Source organism: Adiantum capillus-veneris, chromosome 24, assembly GCF_014529385.1.
Source record: "Adiantum capillus-veneris isolate H3 chromosome 24, ASM1452938v2, whole genome shotgun sequence".
Classification (NCBI taxonomy): Eukaryota; Viridiplantae; Streptophyta; class Polypodiopsida; order Polypodiales; family Pteridaceae; genus Adiantum; species Adiantum capillus-veneris.
In genome coordinates this window covers 35,362,335-35,376,630 of record NC_140954.1, presented here as the reverse complement: position 1 = coordinate 35,376,630, position 14,296 = coordinate 35,362,335, and the positions used below count along the sequence as shown (strand labels likewise).

General features: G+C 43.3%; 1 protein-coding gene across 1 annotated transcript; it reads left to right on the top strand.

The window, feature by feature from the left end:
* The first annotated feature begins 4,763 nt into the window (after window positions 1-4,763).
* On the top strand, window positions 4,764-12,135 carry LOC147426196 (actin T1-like protein). Its single transcript, XM_086498433.1, has 3 exons — window positions 4,764-4,967; window positions 11,408-11,486; window positions 11,817-12,135. The coding sequence occupies exons 1-3, from the start codon at window positions 4,816-4,818 to the stop codon at window positions 11,883-11,885; spliced, it is 300 nt and encodes a 99-aa protein (XP_086354559.1). The 5' UTR covers window positions 4,764-4,815; the 3' UTR covers window positions 11,886-12,135.
* The last annotated feature ends 2,161 nt before the right edge of the window (window positions 12,136-14,296 follow it).

The following is a 14,296-nucleotide window of genomic DNA, read 5'->3' as shown; positions in this document are numbered from 1 at the left end:
TTGTCGTTTTCTTTTCTTTTAACCCTCATTAGGGCTAGGTTGTGTGCCCTCTGCTTTCAAGTCCCCTGCCAAGTCGCCTTATCGATGGCCTCACTATCTAATTAAAGTTAAGGCACTTGATTCGCATGAAAAGACATAATTGGTGTGTCGTTTTTTCCCTTTCTACAGTAGCCGCCAAGCCATTCAAGCTATCATCATTTCCTTGCTGTGCTTTAAGGATTTGACTTGCATTTTGATCGCATTGAATAAGCGAGTGGTGACTGGAGGGTTAAGTTGGACTGGAAAATTGCAGAGCCTCAACTATATCTCACACACGCATGGGAGATGGGATTAAAGATCCCCATCAATCTAAGGCCCGGACATTAATCGGACGTTGTAGATCTTGTCATGGAAGTAAACTCAAGTACAAAAATAAATTCGGGTATTTCCTAGTTTACTTCCCCCTTGTGATATGTTTGCACATTAAAAGTCGAGGATGATGTTTACATTCCACAAACGGCACGTGGGGCGATGTGGTTAGGGAACACTAGTATGTGACCCGTGCGTTGCCACGGTGGCTTAGAGCAAACCTACCTTGGTATCCACTTCTTTAATATCCACATTGAGTATCACCGTTAAGAGTTCACGTCTTATCTCCTCAAGCTTTTATGTCTGTTTGGATTGCTCTTTTGACATTAAAAAATTCCCCTCTTCTTCTTGTTTCTCTTAATTGTTGTATGGAATCTCTCTCTCTCTCTCTCTCTCTCTCACCCATACATGCTTGAACATGTCCCCTTATTTGTCATCCACATCATGGCAACAATCTGGCTCATCTCCCCCACTCTTTGGTGCGAGATAGGGCAATAGTGCGTTGAGACCCTTAGGATATGCACAATATACCCTGCAAGTTTGAGAGTCTTTGATTAGCTCAAAACTGTATGTGAAATTTTTCATTTGGCTCCATAGGTCATATTTGATATTTGAAGAGACAATATGATCTCTCTCTCTCTCTCTATCTATCTCTCTCTCTAAACTAAGTGCAATAGATTGGTTCTCTCAATTTCCTTTTGAGTTACACGTCTTGACTTGAGGACTTGTTGATGATAGACCTATAGGGTCTCTTGGATTGTTTTTACAAAAGAGAAGCACTCTCTTCTCTCTTTGTCTCTCCCTCTTTTTGTGGTTTAGCCATGCAATAGGACTGTGCGTCTACTTGTGCAAAAGTTAGGATGTTGAGTTGTGATTAAAAAAAGAAAGAGGAGGCAAAAGGCCTAAGATTCTTGAGAAATGGAGTGTCACCTTTCTTGGCCTTTACTTTTTTTGGGTGGCTTTAATTTTTAGATCCTAAGAGGTGATCTTCTCGACAACAATCTACTCTAGATAGCAGATTCTGCAGTAGAACATCAAGTTGAAGTTGAGGTATGAATAGTGATTTTTTTAATTATCTATAATAGTATTGGAAAATGCATGGTATTGTTGTTCTAGGTGTAGTAAAAGAGTCTTTAGTAGGTTCCATGGGAGGTGAGAAGAGTTAAATCAGAAGGAGGTGTAGCAAAATGGTTTGAGAATGGTGTCTCCAACCCTTCACATTGGTTCCACATACGCCTCCCAAAGCTTTTGGTGAAACAAAGCTTCAATCTTCTATGTCTCTCTAATCTCTCTCTAGTGGTGTCCATGGACTTATATTTAGTCTCTCCAAAGCTCTTTCTTCTTTGATTCGATTTTAGTATCTGGTGAAATATCTAACTTTTGTGAGTAAAGTTTGTCCATGGTGTTATTATGCCGCTCCAACCCTCTCACTCTAGTGTTTACTCTTTGCTTTTTTGGTGTTTTGGTGGGTGTGGGCATCCTACTTGGCTTCAATGACATTATAGGCATGTAAATAAGGGTCTTTCAATAGCATATCCCTAGCTCTTTGGTGTGCCAAAGGAGACGTTGCCCAAGTGTGATGGGAGAGAGGAGAGGTATGAAGCATGTAAGCACCTTCAAAACTCAAGAAAAACCATTACAAAAAGTTGAAATCGGTATGAATCTATAGAAATAATACCTCAAATTGATCGGTAGCTGAAAGGGACAACCTCTCGAGGGGCTCTCAGGGAATTAAAGATGAGTGTTGTGCACACTCGTGGTTATGCTAGCGATTGAATTCCTTGAAGACTTAATTCAACAGGTTAAAGGCGTACCTCTTTTGTACTTATTACTGTTGACTACCTGCCTTTTCTTGATGTTGTTGCTACATCAAGTACTCACAATGCTTGCCAAAAGCATTTTTAAAATAAGAACACCCTTGAAATTTTTTGATGACATGAGACTCAATCTATTGCACGCTGCCAAGCCAACAAATAGGGTAGCCCACAATATGATGACCTGCCCTACCACTCTCGACACCAGTGAATGCACATTGCCCACCCCTAGGATTGCTTGCTCGACACAGGCAGGATGGATCGCCCACGTGAGCACTGCCCAGGCTCACGAGGGAGAGCACCTAGTGTCTAAATGGTTCCTACCCGAGCTATTTCTCTTTACAATCCAACATAATGCCATGTGTGTCCCTCTCTCTCTATGTTCTCCCCCTCATCCCCAACACACGCACACATGCTTGGATTGGCGTGTGCTGCCATGTCTGCAACTGATGCTGAGGAACTCAATCTCTCTCCCTCTCTCTCTCTCTCTCTCTCTCTCTCTCTCTCTCTCTCTCTCTCTCTCTCTGTGGGAAGGCCAAAAATTTGCATCAGCTTCTCCAAGCTCCTGCTACCATAAATCGACTGCATGCGTGCACATGTTCGAGAGGTGCTCTATTCTTCGATGTGTGGCATGGCTAAGAGCTTAAGAATTTCATAAAGAAATAGAATGGATAGATTTACTTTAAAATTCTTTTGATCAAGGAAAAAAATTTGTCACTCTTTTTGAGACCTCTCTCTCTCTCTCTCTCTCACACACACACACACACACACACACACACACATATGCACCCTTTCATTTTGAGGTTGTTCAAAACCAATATTCGATTAAAATTAGGATTTAGTGTATCAATTGTAAAACCATAGCTACATTCCAGTTTGTCTTGAAGTAAACTGGCAAAATTTTGCTAATGTACATACAAACAATTTCTTAAATTTTAAACTTTTATGGTCATCGCTTTTCCAAAGCAAAATTGAGCCACCCTTCAATTGGCTTTCAAAAGGAAAAGTAAATTCTTGAAAAGTAGAGTTAAACCTTCTTTTTACTTTTACTTGATAGGTTGAGTGTTGAAAGTTAAAAAGGCTGAGAGATTCCATGCTTCATAAGAATGAGACATTTTGTAAGACTTTCTTTCAAGTGAAGCAGTGAGTGACACATGGATGCCTTCTCCTTCCTCAAAAAGTTTAAGCTACTTCATATATAGTATAGATGGCTCTCATGCCCCATGATGGGGTTCAGTCCTTCAAGGGGAGTGAAGTAAACTCGAGTACTCAAAAGTACTTTCACCATTTTTGTTTTCCTCTAAAGGGTTAAAAGAGATGGATTTGAACTCACAACACTCCTCTCGTCAAGAAGCTATGGAAAGCTAACGTAACCAAATGAGCTAACGCAGGGAGCTGATGGCTATAGCGATCCATTAAAAGAAAACATGGCTCCTCTGTGTCTCCAGCTCCACAACGTCTTCAAGGGAGCCCTGCCAAGCAATGGGCCTTCTCCTGTGTGCACTACATCTGGAATCTACCTCGATAAAACAATTTCCAAAATAGCATCGTGTGCTCCCTCATGTTCTCATCCTTCATGTCTCCTTTCCACTCGTAGGACTTTGCACAACTTTGCTAGAGCATCATTAGAGATTCGCCTCTTTTTTTAATTAAAATCAGTAGTAGGTGCTACTCATATTTATTGCACAGAATCTTCCCAGATTCGTTCATCCCCTTCTCTGAGGATAGTGCACATTAAAAGAAGCCCTTTGAGATTCGAACTCGAACCCCGCATGCATAAGGGATGTCAAGCTAACCAACTCGTCATGCTATTTTAACTGTCTGAATCGCATTTTTGTACTTAAAAAAAAAAAAGAAACTCCCACAACCTGCTTCTAGCTGCGTGCCAGTGTTTCTGTCAATGCCAAACGCAGGCAAGTCTATCGCCTTGTTGCTCGCCCTCGTGCTGCTTTCAGTTGTTTCCATCTTCGAGTTGACATCTGACAGCTTCGCGTGATAAATTTGCCAAATTCTTAATCGTCGAATCTGACGAGATTCACCTAATAGTTTCGTTTCTAAAAATCGTAGGCACATACTCAGGTACCTAGAAGTAAACTATGGGTACTCAAGGCACCTCCCAAGTTTACTTTGCTCGAGATCTACGGTGCTCAATCATCCCACCATAGATCCCATCCCCTCCCATGCCTAGCTGAGCCTGGCCTATATCTCACACGGGCATGCCTCAGCTATATCTAACACGGGCATGGGAGATGGGATCAAAGGCTCCTATCACTTTTGGACCTCGACATTAGGCGCGCGTCGTAGATCTTGTCGCAAAAGTAAATTCGGGTATTTTTGTAAATTCGGGTACCCGAGTTTACAAAAATACTCGAGTTTATTTTTGTTCGCTCCGATACTTTTGCACGTCAAAACTCCATGAAAACGTGTACATTCCACAGTGACGTGCGCGGACGTGGTGGATAGGTCACATGACCCTCAAACCCTAAGTTGTGGGTTCAATCCTATGGGGGGGGGAGGGAGGGGCGAAGTAAACTCGGGGATTGAACCCACAACCTAGGGTTTGAGGGCTAGCTGACGGTCTAAGGCGGGTTTTCTTAGTTATAAAATAAAACTGATAAGCACTGTGCACCTGTGGTGAGAAAGAGTGGGAGCGATGGAGAAAATGTTTGGGCCTGCGTACGCTGGGGACCCTGGCGTTCCCCACTCTGGCAAAGATGGGTTTGCTAATCTCTTCTGGGGCTGCGTCACCTTCGCTGCAATTTCCTGGTTCAACCCATATTACTGGCAGTACACCAACTGCTACAAGTGAGTACAATCCCCCCCCCCCCCCCCCCCCCCCCCCCCCCCCCCCTCCTTCCAAACACACAAACCCATGTGCACAGGAGTGGGTTTGATGGTGTAACTCTATTTTCTGCTCCCAGCTAGCGAGCATGCATGCTCTTGCATTTGTTTTACACATGTATATCCGTGTGTTCAAACATTGCAGGCAGGAACCCAAACATTGTGCGCACATGCAGGTGCTTATTTACTTCTACATCCACGCATATGCACATTTTATTGAAATACAAACAGATAGTCAAATGTACCTTCATTATGGTGCACATCGTATGTATACACAAACGTCATCGAAAAGAGAGAGAGAGAGAGAGAGAGAGAGAGAGAGAGAGAGAGAGAGAGGTGAATGTACATTAACAATGTGAAAGGTGAAAGTCGCTTCTTATGACTTGGATAGACATTAAATCCATGTCTCTTACACATATGCAAGGCTGAAGCATAAATATCGATGTGATTTTTGTGACTTGTGTGTGTGCTCTATGCCCGTTCAGCCTCTCAACATTTTATGGGCTTGACCAATGCTTTAAAACATAACTTGTTTCGTCCACTGTGCTTGATAAGCCCTCCTTTGTCATGGTTTGGACAAATCATATGGGCGATTCGAGATAGCCATACCGATCGTCTTGAATAGCATATATATATGTCTGTTGGGTGGCACGCTAAGGCTAGCGAGCATGACCGTGAAACGTTTCAGCCTCTAAACGTTTCATTTTGAAACATGGAGTTTCAGTACGAAGGCCCCACTCTCGTCGGCGAGAGTGGTCTACTATTGATTGTACAAACTGGTACAACCTGAATGCATGTGACTGATGCAAGCCTAGGCTAGGTCGATGTCGACGACGGGGATGGCGAGACCAACGCCTTGGCTGAAATCTGCTACTCTTTATCTGTTGTCTAAAAACGCTGATAGGTTGAATTTTGCTGCGGCTGAAAACGCAAGAGAAAACGCTGCCTTTGCTGGTCTTTATGGCTAAATTCCTGATGGTTCTTATCTGCTGAAATGGCTATGTAAAAACGTTGATTTGCTGTCAGAAAACGCTAGGTACTGCAGTCCTTTGGCGATGGAATCTTGCCGATAGAAAACGCTAGCCAAAAAGGGGGGAATTGTGGCGATTGATCCTTGCTGAGAACGCTATGCTGAGGTTGATGATGGCGATGAGCATCTGATGCAAAATGCCAACAAGGGAAGGTCTTGCTTGAGAGGGAGTCTTTGCTTGGAGGGAAAACCGCCACCAAGGGTTCTTGTTGAGAAGTTGCCTGTTGAGCAATGGTGCTCCTGCTGCCTCTTCTACCAGAAAGTGCTAACTCTGGTTTGCTTATATACAAACTTAGTTAAATTGCCCTACCTACTTTCCAACAATAGTCACTTAAAAATAATAAGTGAAAAATGTCAAAAAATAGGGAAAATAGGCCTATGCACTGTAAAAATGCTACTGATGGGATCGGACTGGAATCTGATGGTCATGCCGTGTGCAACCAGAGGATATGCATCTAATCTAGGTGTCTGGGCATGCACGGTCTGCGAACTGACTCACAAAAGTGCCATATCACTTCCTATTCTAGACTGACTTGACTGAACTGAACCCTGATCATGCTATAGCTTGTCCACGGACACATAGGGTTGGATGTGTTACGCGTGACAACCGATTGCTCCATTCAACCTGATCATGCTATAGCTTGTCCACGGACACATAGGGTTGGATGTGTTACGCGTGACAACCGATTGCTCCATTCAACGGAGTACCATGCATGGTGTCTTCTATTTCTCGGTTTCCTTGTCCATTTCTTGCGGCTTTGGATGTTGTGCTTCAGCCCATAGTGCAGTTAGTATCTTGGCGGATGTTTTCTTTAGCCATTTGGGTGGTTGCCTCATCTTCGGATTTGTGGTGCGACGGTTGCCTTCTTAGTGCATCCGAGCAATAGTTCTTATGATCTGTCTTCGAGATTGGCCCTGGAGAGTGTATTATCCAGGACACACCTATTTTTCTTATCCTTGGATTGACATGTTACTTCCTATTGGTGGATAGTGGTCCTTCTCGGCCTAGGGTTCAGTTAGAATTAACCATGGTATTCTTTGCAGCTGGGAAGATGTTCTTCTCGGTTTCCCAGATTTGGTTCGAGGCTCCACAGGTATATTTCTTTTTGGATCCAGTTACACAACCGGAGACTGTTAAGGAGTTGTGACAGCTATCCATTGTTCGGGTCTTCTCCCTAAGAGGTGGATGTGGAGCCAGCTTGGGAGTCAATTTGCGTAGACTATTTCCTTTCACTTCTTTTTCTTTTCTTACAGAGCTTGGGTGTTGTCTCAGTATCAATGTGTATTCCTTTTTGTTGGATGTTAGTTCTCGATTCACTCTAAGAGTGGAGTGATATTCTCTCGGGCGGTGTTCTAGATAGATAAAGATTAGTAGCAGTTCGATTCTCAATTTTGATGAAGTTCTTTCAAATACAGTTTGCAGTTCATCATTGTATATGGTGGTTGGTGCAGTTATTTGGTTCGTCATCGGACAACTGAGCTCTCAGTAGCTTTGGTTGTCACGTGACACATCCCAACCCTATGTGTCCGTGGACAAGCTACACCACAGCAGGGTTCAGTCAGTCCGATCAGTTTAGAATAGGAGTGATCTGGCACTTTTGTGAGTCTATTCGTAGACCGTGCATGCCCAATCACTTAGCATAGATGCATATCCTCTGGTTGCACACAGCATGATCATCGGAATTCCCATCAAAATCCATTAGCATCAGTTAGGGGAATTTTCCAGTGCATTTAGCCTATTTTCCTATTTATTGGGATTTTCACTTATTATTTTTAAGTGACTTTCCAACAAAATTAGGTAGGGCAATTTTGCTAAGTTAATATATAAGCAAACCCAAGTTAGCACTTTCTGCCAGAAGAGGCAGCAAGAGCTTCCCGCTCAACAGGAAACTTCTCAGCAAGACCCTCTCCGTACCCTCGGCGAGGCCACTCCCACCAAGCCAGCGTTTTCTTCACAGACTACCTCTCCCTTCCGGGCGTCGTCCACAACCTGCCATCGCCATCCTATGCTTCTCATACCTGGCATTTCCATTACCCGTTGGCAGCGGTAGTAGAAGATCACTAACGCTAGCATCTAGTGCAGATCTGCAGCGTTTTTCAGCCTTGCAGATTGCATCAGTAGCAGATCCCTAGCACTTGCAGTCATTGTCAGCATTCCCGAGAAACCTCATCAATTTCACTAACGCTAGCAGGAACTACCAGTGTTTTTTATTTCAGTCCCAGCGTTTTACAGCAGGGTTTTCAGCCATGAAGAAAACGCAGAATTCAGCCATGATTCAGTAGCCGATTAGCCCAACCCGGTTGCAGATTGTTTCCCCATCTTCAATCAAAGAAACGCAGCCAAAACAGTCCATTCAGCCTAAAACAGTCCAAGAAATTCAGCATCTAGAAGATCTCTGATTTCAGCCCAAGTCGCCGTTGTCATCACCGTCGTCGTCATCGGCATAGTCCAACTTGTATCTGTCCATTGCATCTGCATTGTACGCATTTGTGCAATCAAGTAGACCACTCTCGTTGACGAGAGTGGTGCCTTCGGAGGAGGGTCTTACAACCTCTCGGGTGTCGTATCTCTTCTCTCTCCTTCTCTCAGTCTCATTCACTTGCACGCACAATCCACTCACTTTGTTCGTGATCATAGCACTCTCCATAAGACGGAAAGCTCTCTCTTTCCCTAAGAACTAAAAGGAACCTTGAGCAATAAAGATCACTAATCTTGAGAAAATACAACATTCATTCCGTTGCACCTAACATTGGTTGTCTCATTCTTTGGACTTCCCGTAGCAACTTGGGAGATTTTGGCATGTGGTATATGACCGGAGGTGCAGATTTTGACTCTTTTCTCGAGGGTGGAGCACTTTAGAGCTAGGAAATGATCCGGATACCAATAGTTTATGCCTTTACCCTCAGTATTGATGCATTCTTTTGGAGCGATCAGCAACAGTACCTTCTGCAGATGTTGGTTGTGTGACTCGTGAGTCGGTTCGCTTGAGGAGATTCTTGTTAGAGCTGGATTTACTTTCAACGGACAACATTTTTTTGCTAGACGTCTTTCGGGGGTAGCAATTGGATTGATATTGCAGGATATTTTTCTAATGCAAAGTTTATAGTAAATATCCTCGTCCACAAAACCCTCTCTTTACAGTTGCAGAGTGCTCACTCTAGCTTCTTGGTCCGTCTTCCTTTTTAAGAGTTGAGAGGGGGTGTTAAGAGTTCGAGCATCTCTTTGGAATCGTCCAGTCAGTCTCAATTTCTCCCAGGGACAGGTGTTAGGGAGTGAGGGCTATTTTATGGCTGTGCTCGGCCAGTGAGAGGTAGGTTTCTCATGTTGGGATATGTCTAGCCATGTTTAGCCTTGGGTTTTGGCTTGGCTCCATGGGCTTCTATCATCGTGTAGGCTGGAAGTATTTTTCCCAAGCCCAGACACATTCCCCCCCTGAGTCCTATGGGCCTCCAGTGCTCCTTTCCATATTCTCCCTTTTTTTTCCCCATTTACCAGGGTCGTGGGGCTGGAGGAGTGGGTTGGGCAGCTTGCCTTTGGGCATATATATAAGCAAGAGGGGGTCACTGCATTAGCATAGCAGTAGAGCCCAGAGGGGGGCGACCTCCCTTGGGTGTCCCACTCGGCACACAAACACAAGGTTACTTTACTTCACTTGTCAGGTGCAACGGAAGTGTTTAAAGATTTACCTTGGATCTAGTACTATGCACAAACACAAGGGACACTTTACTTCACTTGAAAGGATTGAATTGAATTGAGCTGAGAGAGAGAGAGAGAGAGAGAGAGAGAGAGAGAGAGAGAGAGACGACACCGAATATCGGGTCTCAAACCCTCAAATGCTCAAGGGCGCCCCCTTACTCTGTTGCCAAAGCAAGTACTTTCTTTATTCTTGCACAATGCTGATACAATGACTAAATTTTGAGATGCTGATGCTAATGGGTACCGATGCTACTGATGCTAGGTACTGATGGTACTACGGGGTACTGAGAGGTTCTATGTCGACGACGACGACGAGGTACTGATGGGTCTTTGTCGACGACGATAACAGCGACGATGAGGATCTTGATGGGTCTATGTCGGCGACGACAAGGTTTTGTGGATCCCAATGCCGAGCCAAGGCACAAGGGGTAATGGGTGTTGGGGTATTGTGTCGACGACAACGACGACGATGACGACGGCGGGTCTATGGCTGAATGCTGAAAACTACTCCATGGACTTGGCCGCGATGGAACGACCGACAGCGACGAGGGAAGGGCTGATCTGTTGGGGGTGCTGCGGCGAGAAGCCGGGAAAGGCAAAAACGCTGGCTGTCTTGGCTGAATAGGCTGATGGAGAAGAAGGCTGAAAACGCTAGGTGTTGGCCTGCGATCCCCAAGTCTGCAGGCTCTTCTGCTGCTGTTGCCTCTTTTGTCTTCCACTAGCGCCCAAGGGATTTCTTTTATAGGTCCTTTAGCCATTTGCCCTACCTACATTCCAACAAGGGTAAATGAAAAGTCACTAATAAAATGCACTTTAAGAGGTGGTTCACGCGCAGTAAATGTCTAAGTGCTAAAATGCGGTACTGTGCAAGAGAGGGTATGCAACTATGAGCGGCCTGGACATGCACGTCCTGCTAGAGGCTCAGGCTAGGTCCTAAGCTAGATGATTGACACTAGGCTGTAGCAGAAACATGTCCACGTAGTGCAAGTGAATTGCGCACGTGAGACCCAGAGGGCCTTGTAGCAGATGGAGGGCAGCTAGCGTTTTGCTGCAGATCAGCCATTGCTTTTGGCTTGAGATCAGCCCAGCATTTTTTATTTGTAGATCAGCCAGCTATAGCTCGGACCATCCTCTTCCACCGCTCAATCCTCAAAACATTGAAGGAGATTTTGCACTCAATGAGAGTGCGAGCAATCTCCATCTCAGCAACCTTTTGACGCTTCTTCACCCAAGAAAGAGAGTTCACACACGAAGGCAAGGTGCTTTGCCTAGGTGCATCCGTATCACCTTCATCGTCTAGCTACCTGTACTTGGGATGATCAGAAAGTGGTCCTCAAGTTCACCTTTATACAAATTTAGATTTAAGGTCTACCAGGACTCGATACAACTATGTCCCAAGTTTTTAATCAAAATTCTGTGTGGGTTGACTCTTAGTTTGTATAGGTGTACAGATAATTTAAAACCACAACAAATGATTCGATTAAAGATTTTGGTTTGATAATATTGGGAAGGTCTTTCAGTACGGGGCACTGATAACATTCTTAGTTTTTTTTCAGTCAAAATCAAATTTAACCTGTTGATTGTCCCAGGTGGCAAAAGAATATCATAGCCATTTTTTATTCTATGGTCAACTTTTCTCTGTCAAGAACAGTTGGTGATCCTTGGCTTGTTTTGTAGCTGGCATGACTTGGCAATGGTGTGTGAGAATCACAGGATGAAAAAGGCCATCAAGGAGAACAAGCTTTACGAGCCTCTGGTTTGTTTGTTCTTTCTTTGTCCAAGATCTGCAGATCTCTTGTTGGGGTGTGTTCGCGAATTTGGATTCATTACTGAAAACGTCTCAAATATTAATTGGTGAAAGAATCCTTATGTACATTCTTGTGTGTGTGCATATGCACACACATGCATGTGCCCACGCACACACATGGATATATGTATATATACATATACCCACATATATTTAGTTTTATTTGTCATATAGTGAGAGGAAGGCTAGTTTTCTTTCGTAATTTTGTGAGAAGCGAAATTGGGCGTGAAATCATAATGTTAATTCTGATGTGTATTTTGTTTTTATTTTATTTTGCAGTGGAATGAGTATATGCCGAAGTTGGTGCGAGACAGTTATTTTCAGAATTGGCCAGACTATTTCCCATAGTTTATCTGAACTGTTTCCATGACTCACTGCCTTCTTGGAAGTTTATGAGGTTGGCACATTCTGGGTGATTTTCAAGCATGAACAGGTTTTTTGGTTTTCCAGAGTGAGAGTCTATATTGAGATATTGTAGGAGTGGAATTTAAGATTTACCGTCTTTATACTTCGTGTAAGACATTCAAGATGGGTGCATTATAAATTTTGCTTAGGACATGTTTGGCCTATACAAGGCCTCATGGAACTTTTGGGAGCATTTGTGGACCATTGGATACTCTCTCTCTCTCTCTCTCTCTCTCTCTCTCTCTCTCGCGCGCGCACACACACAGATATATAGTCGGTCCTGCTATTCATCAGTTGTGTTGATGATATTTCTAACAGAATGATTTGCATTTTGGACCTGTTTCTTCTACATTTTGTTCTTTAACCAAGCACGTGTATTCAGTATGCCCTTTGATGTTCAACAAATTGATAGCAGGTGTAAGATAGTTTTTTGGAGCAGGCCACAACTTTGTGTGTGTAGAGATGTTATATCCAGGCCACATCGCCAGAAAATAATGCTCAAGTGCCATTTACCAGCTGCCTATGTACAAGGCCCTCTGTTAGAGACTTGGAAGCTGTAGTGTGAAGAGAGTGCATATTTGGAGTGGGTGTGTAGGTAAATATGGCTACACAGTGATATAACCGTCCAAATTGTAGAGGTAGTTTTGAGCTGCAACACAAACTATGGTCTCCCATCTTGGCAAATGCTGGTTATTAATACATTTCCCTATTGATTCGATGTTTCTTACATCACTGCATTCATTGGTTTTGTATTGTGTGGTGACTTTGTGGTTAACAATCCCCCTGGTAGTAGGGTGAGAGGACTTGCCTCTACGGCATGGCCTTGAGTGGCTCTAAAATATTGCTGGTAGTGGTACCAAGTACATGTATAGAAGAATTTTGTGTGTCATTGCCGTCGGGTCAAGCTTATAGTGTGGATATCAGTATGGTGTAAGGTGTATGTAACTGCGTCTCTTGAGTTGCAACACACTTAATTTTGTAGTGAAGGTCGTGCTAACCTTGGTGTATGAGAATTTTGCTATGATCTCTCTCTCCCCCTCCCTTCCCCCCCCACCCCCATTTTTCTGTGTGATAATGTGTTCAAAACACTATTGATACACGTGACAAGCCAGGGTTCCTTCAGCGTGTGATTATTGATTGCCAAGGCAGTGAAATAATTTGCCCCACTTTCTACTTTGTGTCTACGATTTAAGTGGTGGCCTCTCTTCTCTTTCGCAAGCGCCCGGGTTGAAGTAAGGTACTCTGCTTGGTTTTATGAGAATTGAAACATGATCAGCGATTTGTGTGGGCAACCTTGCATGACATAGGTAGCCATACACTTCTAGACAATGGGGTTGGGATGCTAGCAGCCATTTTTCTTCCACGAGAATAAAAGCAATTGGTGAAAAGATATCCTTCCAACAATCCAATTGTCTATAACCATGTAGAGTTGAAGGGATTGATGAGTTGATGCCTTCCTACCAACATGCTTCCTACATTGCCTCACCTTCAGAGGACGCCTTATCATGTAACATTAACCATACTCCATTTACTTTTGGTGAAAGTGAAAAATTTATATTACCATTCTTGAGAGGAAATGTTGAAAAGATTGATGTGTACGAAAATTGTCGTGGATGAATTTTCTAGTGCTACCAATTGATGACTTTAATGTCTCTTGAATTATCTTAAAGTGAGGGATTGGTCAATTTGTTTAAGATAGTGATTGCACTTTATGAAATTGTAAGCAGCTTGTTGTACTTCAGTGTGTTAAAATTATAAGAAAATCAGCTACCAATCCACACCAACGAGCATGACAACTAATCCATACAAGCAATCTATGCTTTGTGTGTAGTGGAGCAAATGCTACTCATGAATTGAGATGCTATTGCATAGTGGAACTAAGAGGCTACCATTCTTAGGACTGCACAACAAGTTTCCATTCTTTCTAGATCGAACAAACCGTGACCTTACTAAAGCTTGGCTAATCTAAAAAGAGAATCTAAGCTAAGTTACTTACCATGAGGCGCATACTTTACTTTAGATTGGTCGATTTGTTTAAGGTAGTGATTGCACTTTATGAAATTGGAAGTAGCTTGTTGCACTTCAGTGTGTTAAAATTATAAGAAAATCGGCTACCAATCCACAACAACGAGCATGACAACTAATCTATACAAGCAATCCATGCTTTGTGTGTAGTGGAGCAAATGCTACTCATGAATTGAGATGCTATTGCATAGTGGAACTAAGAGACTACCATTCTTAGGACTACACAACAAGTTTCCATTCTCTCTAGATCGAACAAACCGTGACCTTACTGAAGCTTGGCTACTCTAAAAAGAGAATCTAAGCTAAGTTGCTTACCTTGAGGCGCATAC